Source organism: Pogona vitticeps, chromosome 4, assembly GCF_051106095.1.
Source record: "Pogona vitticeps strain Pit_001003342236 chromosome 4, PviZW2.1, whole genome shotgun sequence".
Classification (NCBI taxonomy): Eukaryota; Metazoa; Chordata; class Lepidosauria; order Squamata; family Agamidae; genus Pogona; species Pogona vitticeps.
Window position 1 is genome coordinate 230,566,333 of NC_135786.1, and position 19,101 is coordinate 230,585,433.

The following is a 19,101-nucleotide window of genomic DNA, read 5'->3' on the forward strand; positions in this document are numbered from 1 at the left end:
AGCTGGACCATAAAGAAGGGTGACCGCCGAAGAATGGATGCTTTTGAATTGTGGTGCTGGAGGAGGCTCTTGAGAATCCCCTGGACTGCAAGGAGAACAAACCTATCCATTCTGAAGGAAAGCAACCCCAAGTGCTGACTGGAAGGACAGATCCTGAAGCTGAGTCTCCAATACTTTGGCCATCTCTTGAGAAGAGAAGACTCCCTGGAAAAGACCCTGATGTTGGGAAAGTGTGAAGACAGGAGGAGAAGGGGACGATAGAGGATGAGATTGTTGGACAGTGTCATCGAAGCTACCAACATGAATTTGACACAACTCCGGGAGGCAGTGGAAGACAGGAGGGCCTGGCGTGCTCTGGTCCATGGAGTCATGACTTAACAACTAAACAACAACAACAAGGGCTTACATCATATGAAGTAACAAAAGTTACTTTGGGCATGTAGTTGTGGCCACTGTGTGAGGGGGAACATTATGACAGCTTCCTCTGATCCTAACAACTAGTGAATGGATTCTAACACTATCACACAGTCCTGGGCTCATGCAAAATACTTTGCAGCCTAGATATGTGTTCCTTTAACATTTCACAGAAATGTTCCATATGTGTAATTCCACAGACAGAGACCTGTAGCAATAATTGCTCCCTTTTTAACCACATTCCTTGTCACTTTCCTGAAGGTGTCTTGTTAAATTTATGTGAATTCTATTTCCCTTCATCTCCTTTTATAGCTACAGTTCAATGTAGTCTTTCTTAAGCCTCTTCTGTGCAATAAATGGACTGTGGAAATGTTTCTTTACATTCTTTCTTGGTCTCTCTCTTTATTCTGCTTTCAGCTCGAGCCAGGAGTTCCTGCCGGATGTTCAGTATGCATTTGGGCTGCCTTTCCATCCCCAGTATCAGCAGCGATATCCTCAAGAAGAGAAGATGCTCTCCTTAGCCATCATGCAATATCTGGCCAATTTTGTAAAATCTGGGTGGGTACTTAAACGTGCTTCTGTTGGCTGTTATCCAGATGTTTGCACAATGAGCTTTGCATGCACAACCAAGCTTCTAAACTCCCTTGACTTAACAGCATCTTTGTGGCCCACAATAAGCTCCTGGCTAAGGAGATGAAAGCTTTAGGAAATCGGAAAGAAATATTCTGAGCAGGTTGGTGCTCAGACATAGCATATGTCTCCATGTAATAAAATTAAGGATATCCAGTGTGGTGTAGTGGGCAGAGTGATGGACTAAGATTCTGGAGACCTGGGTTTGACTCTCCATTTGGCCATGCAAACTCAGGAGGGTGAAGTTAGTAAAACCATTCCTTATATACCTCACTTACCTTGAAAACCTTATTAGAGTCACTATAGGTCGGTTCTGAGTGATGGCATATAACAGAATGTAATAAAGTGAAAGATTATGTTTATAAAAACTAAACATACAGACAGGACAGACCTCTAGTTCAATTTAAAATTTGGTCTTTGTCATGATCAAATTCATGAATTCATGTTCATGATTCACACTTCATTATAATCAGAGTAGATCTACTGGTAGCTGTGACTAAGGCTGCAACTACATGGTCAAATACTGCAAGATTTGCTCCATTTATTAAATGGGTGAATCCAAAGCATTTAACTGACCACATGACACAAAGGCTGATTCGAATCACTCCAGCCTTTTTTTTTGTTTGTTCCCAAAGCAGTTTTTTTTCCTGCTATTGCTGGGGGGCTCCTACTTTTTCAAGCCAGAATGATTCAGACAAGCTTTTTCCCATATGGTTAGTTGTTATATGTTCTTTTAAAAACAGGGGACAGGTCTGTAGATGGTTTTTCTGTGACATAGGCAGTTGGGGCGTGATGTTGAGGACTGAGGGAAAATGCCCCTGATTATCCTCAGAATTTTTCTTTTATTTCTCCATTTATGAGATATTAGCAATAAATCACCTAATCAACTTACAACTAGGTCATCATCATTATTATTATTTCCCATATTTACAACCCCACCAGTTCCGCATCATATCAGCAGAGGTGGGACCAAAGGAAGGAAGGATTAGCAGAGGTGAGACAAGAGGAATGAATGAAAGGAGGGGATCTGTGGACTGGGATGTAACTCACATCACATCCAGTATGAAGGATGAACCCCTGAACCAATTTACAGCCCTTGTGTGAACACTGACTGCCGTTTCAAACATAATATAGGTTGTGAATAACATCCAGTGTAATTGCATCTTAAATGTTATTGATTTCTGAAGCTCTCCCCTAAGCATGCTGAGAATTGCATTCAGGTCTGTATCCTCTTCTCAGTACTTAGGATAGTTGTTAAATAGGCTGACATTTTTGAAGATTTTCTATGGCCAAGCTTCCCATAGCATAATGCACATGTGGCTGTGCAAGCTATCTCTCAGGTCACCTAGAAATGATGTGAGACAGCTCATTTTCAAAGTCCATTGAGACAGGTTTGCTTAAACTGGAGCTTTTGGCAGGGAGGGCTCACCCCCAGATTGGGCATCCTAGTCACAAGCTATTTAATGTTGCTGATGAAGACTGGGGGAATTTTATTCCAATGAAGGGATTTCTACCCTTTTCCAAAGCTGTCTAGCCTGCTGTTGTGCATGCAAGAATAGTTTATGCCAGGATTCTTTTTCGTGGTGGTTCTCACCAGATGTTCTTACACTAAAGCTCCCAGAAGCCTTCACCACTAGCTGTGCTGGTCAGGATTTGTAGGAGTTGTAGTCCAAGAATATCTAGGGACCCAAGGATGGAAACCAATGCATAGTGTTCTGCAGAAATTACTTTGAACGCCATGCCAATGGCGAGCCATGCTTTTGAATTTACTTGCAGTTGCATAATCCTAGTGTGCATGAGTTGAGTCCAGCTAAGTAACCAGTATCATGTGGTCAACTGAGATCATGCTATCAGTCATTGCTTGACCCACTTCATGCAGGCTTTCTCTGGAACAACTCTGGACTTTTGTATTGCTTTGTGGCTGAAAGGATTGGACCAGAACCATCTCAGAGATGGGTCTGCTAGAAGTTCTTGAGACAACCAGAATCTCTTCACCCACCTGAGAAATCCTTGTGAATCTATTATTGCAATAATTGCATACAGTTACAGTGGGGTCTCTACTTAAGAACGTCCCTACTTAAGAACAATCCAACTTAAGAACAGCTCCATTTGCTAAATTTTGCTTCTACTTGAGAACAGAAATCCAAGATAAGAACAGGAAAAAAACCTTTCCTGCTCTTTTTTTAACCTTAGGTCATCTTAGGTTAAAAACATTCTCCCCCTAGTGGTAGAGTACATATTAACCAGCTTTGCATTAGTTCCTATGGGAACTAATGCTTCAATGTACGAACACACCTCTACATAACAAAAAAACAGCCAGAACGGATTAATTGGTTTTCAGTCCATTCCTATGGGAAATTTTGCTTCAACTTAAGAACGTTTCAACTTAAGAACACCATTCCAAAACGGATTAAGTTCTTAAGTAGAGGTTCCACTGTAGTTTCTATGGACGGAAAAGAGCAGATATGGATTAAATGGTTTTCAATGCATTCCTATGGGAAATGCAGATTCAACATAAGAACTTTTCAACTTGAGAACCACCTTCCAATACGGATTAATTTCTTAAGTAGAGACCCCACTGTATTGTAATGCGCAAAACCAAAGGCAGAACACTTGACACCACTGAAGTCTCGCCTCTTCATATGAAGCCCTCTGTGTGTTTCCCTCCACCACTACCCAGCTGGCTGCCCCACTCACAATCCATTGCGGACCTCCTCCTCAAGCAGCTGCCCAGTCTGGGCAAGAGCTACGGCTGCCCTTCCCCACCTCGTCTGGCAACTGACCACTCAGGTGAAGAGGCAGGACAGATATTCTCCCTGTGTAGCCGTTGAGTGGTTGGCTGCCAGAGAAGGCAGGGAAGGGCAGCCGGAGCTCCCGCTCAGATGGGGCAGCTGCTTGAGGAGGAGGACCCCAGTGGCACACAATGGATTGCAAGTGGTGCATCTGGCTGAGGAATGGAGGGAGTTCATGCTCAGCAAAAGGCATGACTTAAGTCATGCCCATCTCTACACAAGACCAAAGAACTTATGTTTAATAAAGCATAAGAATGTCTTTCTTGGATCAAGCCACATCCCATCTAGCCCAGTGTTCCACAAAAGCCAATGAAGTTAGTCTGGAATGTCTCACCCAAACATGTAAGTGGTGCCTTTTCCCATTGCTTGTACCTGATGTAGCACGTGGTATTTTAGGATATACTGTAGGAGCACATGGAGGTTCTGTTTAGTTATCACTGCTGATAATTACTGTTAGAGCCAGTCTCTTTGAAGTTAACTTTTTTTTCATAACATCCTTCTGCCTTTGACTTATTTGCATGGGCTCATCTATGATACAAAAATGGATGCCTCTGAAGCTCAAATAAAAAAAATTGTGTTCCCGAGCATGGCATAGAAAAGAAGAAATGCACATTCATCTGCTTGCATCTTCATGCCTGTTTTGTGAGCTGTGAGTACTACAAAACTTGGAGAATGAATCGTAAGACATTTCTGTTCCTTTTCTTAGAAACCCCAACGGTCCTTATAAATTCTCCAGAGCAGTGACAGGAATTTCATCGCCCTGGCCCATGTTTCGAGCAGACGCTGGCGGAGATAATTATAAGGAATTTACTGCTTCCTTAGAGAACCGTAAAGCGCTGAAGAAAGCTGAATGTTCATTTTGGTCTGATTATATCAAACCACTCAAAGCTTCAATAAGTTGTAAGTTCATGACCTGCCGTCCGTCCCTCCCTCCATCTCTGTCTGTCTGTCTTCCTCTTTTTTCTACAGAGCTTATGAAACAGTAGTCATTTGAAGTGTACTGATGTAGGGGAATTCTGTCCATTTACTTGAGGAAGGGGGTTTAATCTTATCTATCTGCCAAATATATCCTCCAAAACACAATCTTCATCTTGCTGCTTTAAGGATTCTTTTGCTCCTACTCTTAGTCACATGGTGATTGTTTTTATTTTTAATTGAGCTATTTAATTTTGGCTGATGGACATGTTATTCATTACCTTGGATCCTATTAGTGGGGGGAGAAGCAAAGCAAAGTGTGCTGCTTATATACTACCCCATGGCATTTATAGCACTCCTTGCCCCCCTGTGCCAGCATGCTGGTTATTCAATTTACCAACTTGGGAAGGACGGAAGGCTGAGTGAACCCTGAGCTGGCTACCTGGGATTGAACTCAAGTTGTGAGTTTTGGCTGCAGTAAAGCAGTTTAACCACTATGCCACGAGGGTTAATATGTCACACAGCTCTTCATCAGAGATAACATCCCTTCTATGAATTCTCTTTCGTGGGCCAATGAGCATGAGAGGCGGTGGATCGTGCCCACAAAGTTTAGTTAAAGACAAACAGTTTGCTGCATTGAAAAAACCAACAACTAAAAAGCAAGCTGTTAAAACCCAAAAGGTTCTCTAGGATATTATAAATATACTTTCATATAAGAATTCCTTTCATATAAGAAATCACATTCTTAGTGTTTACTGGAGGGGCATGTTTTGCTTGAAACTTGCTGCCAACACAGTCGCGGCTAATTGAATTAACATGAAACCATCTATCGTCTCACAGCCGTGGAATCTGCAGGCAGGCTATTAAATAAGAATTCATCTGCTGCAGCATTCCCAGACAGCTGCTTAACAGACTAACGTGAGAGAATAATTAGTGAAGCCTATTGGGTGGAGGCTGTCGCTTCAATAAGAAATTAGTGCTTGCCTAAGCCTTCCTTAGTGTGATACATCTTCTTTGGGTTTTGCTTTCAGGCAGAAGAGGGGAGCCTGTCATCGGAAGGCCCACCAGGGAATCTACAGCTGTTTCTGAAACAACTCAGATGACGCTGGTAGAAGATAAAGTGGCCTACAGTAAATAGAGCCTCATGCTTCGGTCTGCTTTGGAACTAACTGGAAGAAATCTGGACGCTGTGTCTGAGTGGGAGAATCCTTTTGCTTTATCATAACGATGCACCCATACTAGATTACTGTAATGTCTGCTACGGTTGGTGTTACACAAGACAAGCTGTATCCAAAGTGATATATAAACCAAAATTATCTATGCCACCTAATTGAATTAAACATATCCTATATCTGTGTATCAGATTGTAAACATAGCGCACAATAAAATGTCAACACATTTTCCAAAAAGAGACCAGTGTTTTGTACACTTCTGAAAGTGTTCCACCTGTCAGCTGCCTGAGTCACCTTTATTTGTGGGCAAATTCTGCTTGGCTTAATCTGGAATCAATTCGGCACCCACAGAACGGATAGGAAATGTATAGCTCTCTGAATGTGGTTGGATTGTAACTCTCCTCATCCCTCAGACTACGCTAGCAAAGTCTGGCCCACAATCCACCAGGTGGTACAGGTGGTGGCCGCACATCCTTCTGGGAATTGTAATCCTCCGAAGTAATTTTTCAAAGCTCCGATACAAGAGTTGGCAATTCCCTTCATAAACTGGCCCCGCTGATCAACACTTGGAATTATGTCTGTATACAAACTGAAGAGCTAGTTTGAATCCTCTTATTGGGATTAGCCATCCTTCAGCCTCGAGAGATGATGGTAACGTGCTCTGTATGGATGACTTGGAACAGTGTCTAGTGTGGCTGAGAAGGCCAATTCGAGAGTGACAATCCCTTCCATAATGAAGACAAATACAATCTGTCCCCTGTCCAGCTCCCTGATATTGTTGCTTTCATGACTGCCTCTTTGCCTCGGCCTGCTGGACAAGGGTCTCTTCAAATTGGGAGAGGCCATGATGCACTGCCTGCCTCCAGGCTGAACGCTCAGATGTCAGGGTTTCCCAACTGTTGAGGTCCATTCCTAAGGCATTCAGATCCCGCTTGCAGATGTCCTTGTATTGCAGCTGTGGTCTCCCTCTGGGGTGATTTCCCTGCACTAATTCTCCATACAGGAGATCTTTTGGAATCCGACCATCAGACATTCTCACAACGTAGACATCGCTGTTTCAGTAATGTCTACATGCTAAAAAAAATCCAGCTCATTCTAGAACTACTCTATTTAACCTCTTAACACCAGTCTTAAAGTAAGATCGACACAGCAGGTCCCACTTAACAACCAGCTGTTGTGGCATGCATCATTCTGAATTTACAAATGCCTTTATTGTACATTCATAGCTCTGTATTAGTGCACCTTATCACTCAGACGTACTATATTCTGTAACCTGAACATTACAAAGGAAAGAATATTTCCAGGGGTCTAAAGGCATCAGGAAAGATGTGCAGAAAGTGGGAAAGGCACACCCAGTAGCCAAAATCCTCTTGTACAGCTTTTCGCCAGGCAAGTAGACAAAGTTATCGTCTGGTGATGATACGTTCAAATTTGTTTGAGCAAGTCTGTCATGCAAGCCGCCGCAGTGCTGTAACCCAAAAAATATGTGTACCACATGACCTCTTGTTTTGCATCCACTTGTATCGACAAATCTGTCGAACCACATTCTGAAATTCCCCTTGACAAAAAAACCAATGAAACCCTGACCAACTTAGCCCTTCCCCTCCGAAATAACAAACGTAGGATTATTTTTTCCTCCTCTGTGTGTCTCACAAGAGTGAGATGAAGCAAGAACACTGAATCCTGCTTCTCCCTGTCCCGCTGCCCCCTCAGGCAACAGCAGCCTCAGTAAAATCTGTTTGTGGAAGCTTTTTTTCTGCCATCAAAGGGCTTCTGTTGTCAATGATCTAAACAGAACATCTTGTTTGTTTCCTTTAAGCTCACTTGAGACATTCTTCTGATTTTGGTTCATCTGAGTGGAACTATGACCACAGAAACCCAGAGAAGCTATTGCGGTCACAGCATTTTAATTTTTTTTTTTTTTTGAAAAGCTGCTATTTCATCTTCATTTTATTTTCTGCTCTCTTGCAGAAAAGTTTTGCTTCTTCCACGCAACACATGAAGCTGACTAGATTTGAGTCCCCTGTCCTTCAATCTTGGTCCATCCTGGATTTGGAAAGAAACATTGCAAGACCTTGTTATATAGACAACCTTGGGTCCCCAGATGTTCCTGGACCACAAGTCCTAGAAATCTTGGCCAGCACACCTAGTGGTGAAGGCTTCTGGGAGTTTTAGTCCAATAACACCTGGGGACACAAGATTGGGAACCACTGATGTAGACAAATCCTTAAGAACTGAAATGAAATTAATTTCACAGGAGTGCAACCCTGTAAATGTCTACTCAGTCACTGGCTCCATTGAATTCAACCTTGAAGACATTTCAATAAACCTACAAGATGGCTGCAGAGAAGGTATTTTGTGGGCCAAATATCATGAGCAGACATCATTACACTGGAGAGAATGGTTTGCTGATCCTTCTTGGTATACTGAAACTCTCCTGACATCCCAATCCAACAGTGTCGAGTTGAGAAGTGTGTTTCATTTCATTTTCAAGATGAATTTGTTGACTTCGCTGAAATTGTTTGTGAAGGCTTGCCAGGCCAGCTACCTCTCATTCCCTGAGATTTCGAGAGATAATGAGAAAGCAGTGTGTGGAAGAGAAGACTCTTCTGACATCACAGAGGACAGTATTTGTGATGTCACAGAGGCAGGGCAGGCAAGGACTGGGATGGAATTCAACACAACACACAGACAAACATCTTCTCACTCAGCCAATGAGTAGAGATATGTGCCCAGGTTTTAAAGTCAGCTCTCAAAAGAGTCTTCTCTTCTGCTTCTTGGCCTGAGAATCATCTCTTGGCCTACAAGCTGAAGAAAGCATGACAATTCCCTGAATTGTCACTAGGAACCCTAAGACCTGACCGCATGAGAGGCGGTTATTTTTTAACTGAATGTGTAAGAAAGCAAGTCTGACAAACTTTTCCATCTTTAAATGTAAGGAAACGTCATAATTCTGCTTTGAGTGATTTAATTCCTCTGCGTAATGTGGCAAGACCAAACACAGGCTCCTTCACAGATCGAGTCCTTTTTTCTAGAAAGTTGCTCTTTCAGACCTTGTGAGGGTTTGACTTTAGGCTCCAAATTCATTTCGAAGAAATCAGTGGATCCATGTTGTTTCAAAACAGGTGTGGGATTTAGTGGAGGATTAAACAATAAACAAGTACTGTATCTGGAACATGATTATTAGTCTTTTTCTCCTTCTGCCAACTGATCCGGAAGGGGCTTCCATTCGCCGAACAAGCTACAGTCCCAGGGTCCCTGGAGATCATTGGAGACCCCGTCCTTTACTGTCTGCCTCATCAGGCTTTCCAGGAAGGACACAGTCTCCTCATCCAGACCATCATCCCACAAGATCCATCCGTTGGGGTCTCGATTCTCCCAGGGTCTTCCCTGTAGCTCCTTCTCTCTCACTCTCTCTCTCCATTCCAACCTTTCTCTTCTTTATCTCTCCACTTGCTCCTTTTCCTCTCTCAATCTCCTTCTCCACTCCCTCACCTCTGTTTCCCCCCAATAAGAGGGTTTAGGGGGGAATCTCTACTCTTTTCCTATAATCTTCCTCCTCCTCGGGCACTCTCAATCTCTCCCATAATCCAGTCCATGGATCCTGCATCCACACCCATTCCCAACCGGGCGGTAACTGCTCTTCCCTCCATTCCACTTCCCCCGCTCCTGCTTCAAACTCTACCCTCTTCTTGCTCTCCTTTCCTGCCTTTTCTCCCTGAATGTCCCCTATCGTCACTTTCAATACATCTTCTGTCAGCTCCTCTATCACTGTCTCCTGTGGAGGCTCCACCGAAGGTTCGGATACGGGTTTGGGGTCCACCTCCCCATCTCTGCTGTTGAGGAAGGACGGCTCTCCAGCGAGTGGGGGTATCCCTCTCACTTTCTGTCTCACAGACCTGAAGGAAGACTTGAAGCTGGCAATGACTGACAACACGCATAGTTGTGTGACTTAAACCTGAGCTGGCAGGGCGCTGAGAGATGGAAATCCAGCAGCAACAAAAGGAATGGGGCCAAGGGCTGGTGATGATGGAGGACGCTATATTTGTGAAGCTTCGGAATAGTCAGGAATGAAAAAGCGGACCAGGGTTCTTCGGTGGATGATGTCTATTGCTTTTTTCAAAGCCACACTTCTATCTTGGCTTACATTTCGTGCCCCTGAGGATCGCTGTTCATTCTATCTATAAGTGAGCCCTTCTTCTGCGTGACCCTAGAATCATTCACACAATTCTGTCCAGAGTTTGTGATCAATTACTCTTCTCAAAAAACTCTCCACTCCTGCTGTCTCCGTTATGAGTGCCTGAGTCTGCCAGGAGACCTTAAGACTTTCCACACTCTTGTCCAGCAATCGGTGACTCAGAGAGCCTTTAAATGAAGACAGGGTTGTAGAATTCTCAGCTTACTTTTTTTTTCTCTCTCTCCTTTGCATAAGAAATCCAGACAGATCCAGTCCTTTCACATAAATGCCTTGTCCGTCGGGGAGAAGAACACCAAGGTGATAATTAAGGCCAGGAAAGAAAGCAAACCTGAAGACCTGGTTTCCAAAGTCTCATTGGTTTCAATGGGAAGGTTTTTAGTACACACATAACAGTTCCATTCAACTGGATGAGGCTCTAAAGGGTCACACTTAAAATGAGGTTGTGGCACTTCTTTGCCCAACCTGGCACTCTCTGGATGTCCAGCGCTTCCTCTGGGATAATGGGAGGTCCCCAGACTGGGGAGAAATGGTGCATAAGAACATTTCCAATCAGGCCTGGAGAAGTTAATTTTTGGACTATATTTTCCTCGGATCCTGTAGTCAGCACTTGCCCCCTGAACTTTTCCAAACTCTGATCCAGAGTTCAGAAACATTGCTTTTAAGACTACAACTCCCAGCAGTTGGCTAGGATTCTGGGGGTTGTAGTCTAAATTAGGGAACATTTCCAGGGAACAGTTCCTCTGACCTTGTCCGGCTTCCTATAGCGGCTGATCAAAGGCCTGTCACCACACCCACTTGTTCTTTCAAATCCACTTGCCCTCTCTCTTGATTCAAGAGTGGAACAGCAAGCAGACAATGTGGCCAGCTGCCTTAAATTTAAAAAGTGTCTAGCATGTCTTACCCACAAACTTCTGGCTATGAGGAGCCCTTTCACAGAGAAAGACATCTTTGGCCTAGGAAGTTCTAAAGAAGAGCTTTGAAAGTTAATTTTAAGAACTAGATGCATTACTTGCTATCATTACCATCCCATTAGTTGGTTTGCTACGTTTTGCATTACCCACAAGTTGTGTTGTTGTGCCCAGTTTTTTTGTTGTTGTTGTTCAGTCATTTAGTCATGTCCGACTCTTCGTGACCCCATGGACCAGAGCATGCCAGCCTCTCCTGTCTTCGACTGCCTCCCAGTAAATTCGCATAATACATGGGAAATGCTCTCTGGTACCTCCTAGAGGCCAGATCTGATACTGTGCCTTGAAAGTGTTTTTTAAAATGCAACAGATGATACAAAGTAATGCTTCTTTGCAATGGAGGATTGATAGCAGCATGATATGAAACTTGAAAAATGTCTCAATGTTGTTGTTTTTTTCAAGTGGCTGCTTTGTTGTTTTAAGGCATGCTTTTTAAAAAGGATGAGAAAATTTGCAGGGATTTGTTGCATTTTCCGTTACTTGCCCATTTGGATTTCTAATTCCCGTGTTTATGCGTTTACCCTATAGCGAAATGTCCGCGCCTGCTCCTTTAATCTGAAATCTGAAAATGTTTAGAGACTTCATCTGAACAGCTTTTGTGCTTTCTATTACTTTTTCAGCTGGCTGATTTCAGCTGGCTAAGGAAGTCTACGAGCAGAACAAGGTGAGTCAGACTGGCAGGGTAGTTTTGGATGAAAGAAAGGCTGTGGATTCCAGGTTTCCAGGTTACGTTATACACATTAGAACATTTCAGCAAAAGAGAAGAGTATTACTGAAGTGAAATTCATCAGCCGTTAGACTTGGTCACCTATAGTACAGAAGAATAAAGTTGGCTTTCTGCACAGAGAGTCTGTAAAGCCGGCCAACTGAAGGCAATCTTTTGCACAGCTGTTCACTCGCGGCCAGCCTTACTTTTAGGCACACTGAAGAATTAGAGTCAAGCATCGGATGGTGATGGGCAACATCATCACGTTCTCAGATCTGTATATTCTACCAGCCTTTTCTGGGCTCCTTGAACTAGCCTGTCACCTCAACTGCAAAGAACAACATTGAGGTGTGCCCTTCTGTCCCCACCTGAGGCATGGTCAAGAGGCAAACGCTCCTCCATTCCTGTGGCCGTTGACTCCAGACGACCTGGCTCGGCATCAATTGGGTGCATTAACATAGGCGAAGGGAATGCAACCAAGTCAGGCGTTCTCTCCACTCCAGGTGCTTTTTCCAAGAGCACAGTTATCAGCACTAGTCTCTGGATCATCACAATCTGATCTGGACCCTGAGTTGATTCCACAGGGCCCTGTGAGTCTTTAGTCTCCCTCAGCCAGGGTGTGTGTGTGTCTCCACAGGGGGACTGTGACGTTCACCCATGTGGCCCCTGTTTGTCTCACTAAACACAGTGCTCACGAAGGCAAACCCAAACCACCTCTTGACACGTTGCCACAAGTTGATCGCCTTATCTATTTAGTTTACTCCGAAAAGATGAAGGTCCATTCAGTACTGTCTTTTTAATAAAAGCAGGTTTATTGATTACAGATGGGTTCTAGCATCATTCATAAGCATATTCTTTGAGTTTCACCAAGCATCTATATTAATCTTCTATATTAAATATCACAGGTCTCCTCAGACTAATCACTCCTCAGATCCCCAAACTATCTCTCTCTTCCTCAGATTCCTACCATAGACTCAACTCAACTTTCCTTCAACTTCACTCCTCCTCTATCAGGCCCTGCCTTTTAACATCTCCCTCGGCCCCACCTCTTAACCACATTAACATATACCATGAATAATTCATAACTTACAATGCATATCTTAGGGTGTTCGCCACAGGGGGACTGAAGGTCAATTAGCCACAAAGATCTTCAGCGTGTTCCCTGATTTCTCATGCACAAGCTTAAGCATCCAATAGGCCTTTGGCTGTTATTTCATAGTATTTTACAGAACCACTGGCCTACTCCAACTCCCGACAATCCAGGACATCCCCAACCAAACCATGCCTTACAGAGGGTCTTCCAAACACTATTGGAAAATCCCCAACGAAGCAGGGCCCATGCCTTCTTCCTGCAATTGAATGCGAAAGGCAATAAGCTACAATCATAAGTTCATGGTTCAGAATTGCACGGAGCAATTCTTGAAAACTTGAAGGGCTTCTTTTGATGGGAAATCACCCCCTCAGATATGATGCAAGGCCCTCAAATATATGATGCCCTGGAAGCACAACCTTAGGGAAATTGCATCAAACAGGAAACTTGTCTGGAATTTGCTGAAATATGGGAATGATATCATTTGTATCTCACCACCGAAACCACACTAAATGCATTCTTCTCTTCTTACTCCCTGCAAGGTCTGTCTTCCCCTAAAGAGCCTTAAACACATCCTTTTCTTTCTTTCTTTCTTCTTTTAGTGGTCAAGGAGAATGAAAAAATGAAACACGCTATGATTACGGTGAGGTTTGGTGGTGCAAAGAAAGAATGTAAATATAGCTTTGTGGGACATCTTAAAATGTTGCAGAGCTAGGATGCCAGAACACATCTGCATCTAGAAAACCAGTTCACGGTTACTCTGGATTTTCAGAAGGTTTGATCCAACCCACTTTGAGAAGTTGAATCGTTTTCCTTTCCCTTCTTCCTCTCATGTACAAGATACCTTTTGGAAGCTGACTTTTCTTACAAGGCTGTCCTGACAGTGCTTCCCATCCTTGGGTCCCCAGATGTTCTTGGACTAAAACTCCAAGAAGCCTTCACCAAAAGATGTGCTGGCCAGGATTTCTAGGAATTGCAATCCCAGAGCATCTGGGGACCCAAGCATTGACTTGGGCACGAGCTAGGTTAAGATGTGCTAGCCTGGTTTGTGCTTCATTTTATTTGCATTTAAGTTGAAGGTGGGTGTGACTGCATTGAAGTTTTCCTTTCTTGTTTGGGTTCAGAGTGAGTAGGGTCTTTGTTCCCCACTTTCCCCCCTCTTATCCCCCCCCTCCAGTGGCTTTGGGGTTTTCTTCTTCCCTTTGCCCCTTCCCTTAGCTGGAGCGGGACCTTCAGCCAGACATTATTTGCAGCAAACTAGCTGGCTCAGCATGAATGCAAGAGTTTCCCCATCCCTGACTGGACCTCCAATACAAAGAAGGTTCATTCCTAAACTGGCAGGTCTGAGCAACCAACGGCAATATTATTATTTTTTTTAAAGGTGGGGAAGGAAGGAAAAAGAAATAAAGACAAGCAAACTCGGACCAGAGAAGCCTCTTGTCTGCAATGCTCCACAGTGAACCATCTTTTTTGGTGGTCCACCATCCTTCCCCCACAAGTTATAGCAGTTTCAATATCTCTGTGGAAATGATAGGGGTTCCAGATATTTGGACATACAAATATTGCCTTAGATCTGCACTGGGGTTGGATACAAAGCGGATCCGATTGGGCTCCGTCCTGCTTCAAAGCACTAACTCAGCACCCAGATCAGATAGATCTCATACACATAGCCTTCAAATATACTCAGTTCATTCAATGTCCTTGTAGGGGTTGATTTCAAAGGCTGCATTGCCCCCAGTTGGTCCTATAGAGTTAATGGGATGAGCTCAAAGGAGATCTCTCACACCTACGTAATTTGTTTGTTGCCTTTCTCCCCATGAAAATCAACCATGGTGATCGTGAAATCTTATTCTAGTCCTGGCAGCGAACTAACCTAAGGGTCATAGGTTAATTAAACTGCTGGATAGCTCAGTGGTTTAGGTACCTGACTACAGAGTCAGAGGTTGGGGGTTCAATTCCCCACTGTGCCTCTTTGACAAGGGCTGGACTCAATGACCCGTAGGGTCCCATCCAGCTCTGCAGTTCTAAGATTATTAAAATACCCACAGCAGGCATCATCACACCTTTCTGTCCAACACAGGGTGACTCAGGAGGAATAGTTCAGGATTTGCAACCATTGCCCCCACAATTGGCCATCAAGGACAATTGCCTCACTCTGCCTAATGGCAGGGCTGGCCCTGGAAAGCTGGGATCAGTGGGTATAATGCAGAGCAACTGAATTATTAGACTGTATCAGGGCTGCCTTTTTTATTTATGAAATTTGAGTGTCCCTGCCCAGATATTCATGAAAATTATAAGAAACAAATGGGATATAACCATGCCAGTTTTTTGACACTGATTACAAGTTATGGCTGTTATTTGACCCCACTTATGTAGGGATCCAATAAATATAGTTACAGGGGGGGGGAAGCACAAATTTGAATTCCACTCATGGATGACTGGCTCCCAAACCAAAGTCCTAGGAGCTACAACTTGCAAGGCAAGTGAAATGTGGACGGAGATATAGGAGAAATATGAACAATTAGCTGTAAAGTCAACAAAACTGTGAGCGCAAGAGAATGTTCCTCCTTGTAACATTTCCTTGAATTGCCATTAAAAATCCATTTTAAAAAGTCAGAATGTAAAATATAAACAGAAGTATGTTATTCAGGGTAAATGAAAATCAGAACTATACCATAGTCATTAATTCTCAGCTGCTTTCATTGCCATCCCCACCCCAATAATAATTCACCCCTCCAAATTGTGTAGCTGGTGAAAATCATTGTGCAAAATGATCTTATCTTTCATTTAGGACAGCCTGTATTAGTCTTTTGGTACAACTGCAGAGCAGAGAAAATATACCTGGATCTTCTGCAATCCACCAGTTTTCATATCAGATTTCTGCAGGTGAAATTACTGTAGCCATGCAGAAGACAAATTGCAGAAGTCAATGGGGCAGAAGCAGAGAGCTACATTTGGATTGATTGATTGATTGATTGATTGATTGATTGATTGGTTGGTTGGTTGGTTGGTTGGTTGGTTGGTTGGTTGGTTGGTTGGTTGGTTGGTTGGTTGGTTGGTTGGTTGGTTGGTTGGTTGGTTGGTTGGTTGGTTGGTTGGTTGGTTGGTTGGTTGGTTGGTTGATTTACTTACTGCCCCATTAGTGCAAACACTACTCTGGGCAGTTCTTAAATCCCCACAAAGCCCCACATAACAAAATACATTCAATGATATGGCAGTTCACAAGTATTGGTCTAAAACTCATACAAGAGTGGGGGAAATGAACATTAACAGCATACAGGAGAATCAGTTGTTCAAAACAGCTTTGAATAGTTCTGTCTTCACCAATTTCCTGGAACATAAAGAAGGAAGGATATCTGAGTTGGTGTATCTGGCTTATTCCGGAAATTAGAAGCCACCATGGGAAAAAACAGATTTTTGGCATCTCTCAATGTGGCTAATTTTAGCAACATGGATTGAGAGCAGCAGGTGAAATGGGTAGCTGATTTCTGAGGGAGACTTTCCAATAAATATCGAGGTCCTAAACCATAAAGAGCATTGCAGATCATAACCATCACCTTGAATTGACAGGGAGTCAATGAAGGGATGCCAAAACTGGGGCTAAATGATTGAAGGTAATAGTTCCAGATGTCAGTCTGACCACCACATTTTGGGTCTGCCAAAGCTTCTGGAGCACCAACAGCAGATTTTGCCCTTGACAAGGGGGTAATTAGCATTTTGACAAGGTGCTAATTGGCAATTTCTGCTTTTTTAAAAAAAAATCTAAGTGACATCATGATACTCTGATTCAGCCCTGATTTGAAAGCCTTTTTAAAAAGCAACACTGTTGGGCAGCAAGGGGCATTTGGTTGAGGGGAGGTGGCACCCCCCAGAAGTGCCCCTTTGCCTTTGAATCACATGACCACACTGCAGAAAGCAGAGAATTAACAAGATATTGCACAAATAAAACAAAGGGAGAAATGGAACAGAAACAAAGTTGTGATAAAGAATGGCTGTTAGGAGCCCTGATTCTGAACTTGATGTAAAAAGTTGCAGGCATTTGCTGTTCTATCTATGAAGTGTCAAGTAATTGCTTCCATTCAGCAACTTGCCATTGTTCAGTAATAGAAATAGAAAAGATTAATATTCAAAAAGGTGAAAGGAAAAAATGTTTGGGGAAAATAATAATCAGATTTCAGCCTCCTGCAAAACAGCAGCTAATATCAAAATAGCATTTCTAACTTCTCAGAAGCCACGTAGCCGCAACTTGCTTCAGCAATATGGTTCCGGGCAGGTTCCCAAGAGATATTTAAGTGTGTCATGGCATAGGGAAAAAATATGAAACAACCTGTTTGTAAATCACACACAAAAAGAAGGCCAAGAGATTGTGAGCAGATGATTTATTGGCTGCAGCTTCTGGACAGGATCCATAGTACATATTTTATGCTGGAGTTGGGGAAGGCACTGCAGATTGAATCCTGTTTACATTAATTCTACTTACCTTGAAAGCAAGCCAGTGGCTGAGGCCGTTGACACAAATGGCCTCTCTTTCTAACAGTTTCCGAAAGAAGGCTCCAGCATTCAGTTCTCCGATGATCCGGTCGTGATTGATTGGAAGAGATTAAAAGGAGGGGGTGTGGAGAGAACAGCCAACCCATGCTCTGTCCAAATTGATGCTTGTCTGATTCCGAATAAAGACGTGGTTCATGGGCTAGTCCAAGATAATTTCTGAAATACAATATTTGTTATTGTTGATTCCTAGGAGTGTTCTCCTGCAAGGCTTAAAGCATTTCTCTCTTCCGACTGTTCCTAACGTAGATGTAAAATCTAATTAGAAGAATATTTATTATTCAAGCTTGCAGAACGGAAAATGCTAATGCTACTGTAAGTTTGGAGCTATTAAAAAGGAGTAACTACTCTAGAAACTCACAATTAGTTAAAAATAGAAAACTTGCATGTATTTTATCAAGAAATCCATTCAGAGATTGTCGGTTATGTGCTGCCAAGTGGAAACCAACTTATATTGACCCTAGTAGGGTCTTCAGGGTAAGAGAGATATTTAACTGAACTGCTGGTCAGCTCTCGGTGGCTTAGGTCTCTGGCTAAAGAGCCAGAGGTTCAGAGTTCTATTCCCCCCTTGAGAGGGGCTGGACTCACAGATCCATAGGGCCCCTTCCAGCTCTGACGTTCATAGATGATGACGACGATGATGATGATGGAGTGGTTTTATCCGTTCCACTCCTCCAGTGAATGTCCATGGATAAGTGGGGATTCGAACCCTGATCTCCAGAACCCTAATCCTGTCACTATATCCAGTACACCACACCGGATCCCCAGGTGGGACACACGCACCTGTCCGTGCATGCATGCACACACTTCTGTCAACAGCTATTTTTTAAAACCAAAATAAGGTACATGGGGCCATATACGGTTTTACAGGAGATTTGCCATTTCTGGAAGGATGCTTTGGGACCTGTGGGGGCTCTGAGCCCCCCCCCAATAGCTTTGAGAACCCCAAATGACCCATGTTCCACATGATATCCACCAATGCCTTAAGGTGCATTCAATCGATCCAAACTTTGGCTCATGAAAATGGGATGCAATCTCTGCCCACTTGGGATCTGATTTTTCCTTGGAAACTTGTTCCACCTCCTAAGTGACCTACACTCTACAAGCTAGGCTTCTCAAAAAAAAAAAAAGTTTACTATACCAAGCCATTCCTCCTTCTCAGCCATCGAAATTGGCTCTCTTTCTCTGTCCGTTGTGCCTTTACAGAACAAGTTAGCCAACACAAGTGTGTTGGTAGTCTGTGGAACTTCTTGCCACAGGATGTGGTGATGGCATCTGGACTAGATGCCTTTAAAAGGGGCTTGGAGAGATTCCTGGAGGAAAAGTCTATTGCAGGTGCCAAGCCATGATGGGGATGTAGAATCTCCAGGCTTAGAAGGAAGCTACCTCCAAATGTCAGATACGGGGGAGGCGTATCAGGAGACAGGTACGCAGTTGTTTCGTGTGCTCCCAGAGGCATCTGGTGAGGCCACTATTAGTCATTTTAATTTCCCCATACAAATTAAGGGGAGGTGTGATCATTTCAAGTTCTGAACTTTGATTGAAATTCAAAGCCAAATCAGATCAGATCTGAATGAGGCCAACTAAATCATACCTAACCCTGGATCTCTAAGTTGGCTTTCAATAAGAATTAGAGGGATCTTGCACAGCTCTGCGTTGCGTATGCTTCGT

At 43.3% G+C, this 19,101-nt stretch overlaps 1 protein-coding gene across 1 annotated transcript in view; it reads left to right on the plus strand.

Moving 5' to 3' along the window:
• TG (thyroglobulin) overlaps positions 1-6,160 on the plus strand; it is a 162,476-nt gene extending 156,316 nt beyond the window's left edge. Inside the window, exons 46-48 of the mRNA XM_078393094.1 lie at positions 832-972; positions 4,543-4,736; positions 5,783-6,160. Coding sequence (XP_078249220.1) covers positions 832-972; positions 4,543-4,736; positions 5,783-5,889 — 442 coding nt within the window. The 3' untranslated portion in view covers positions 5,890-6,160. The remainder of the gene's footprint in view (positions 1-831; positions 973-4,542; positions 4,737-5,782) is intronic.
• The last annotated feature ends 12,941 nt before the right edge of the window (positions 6,161-19,101 follow it).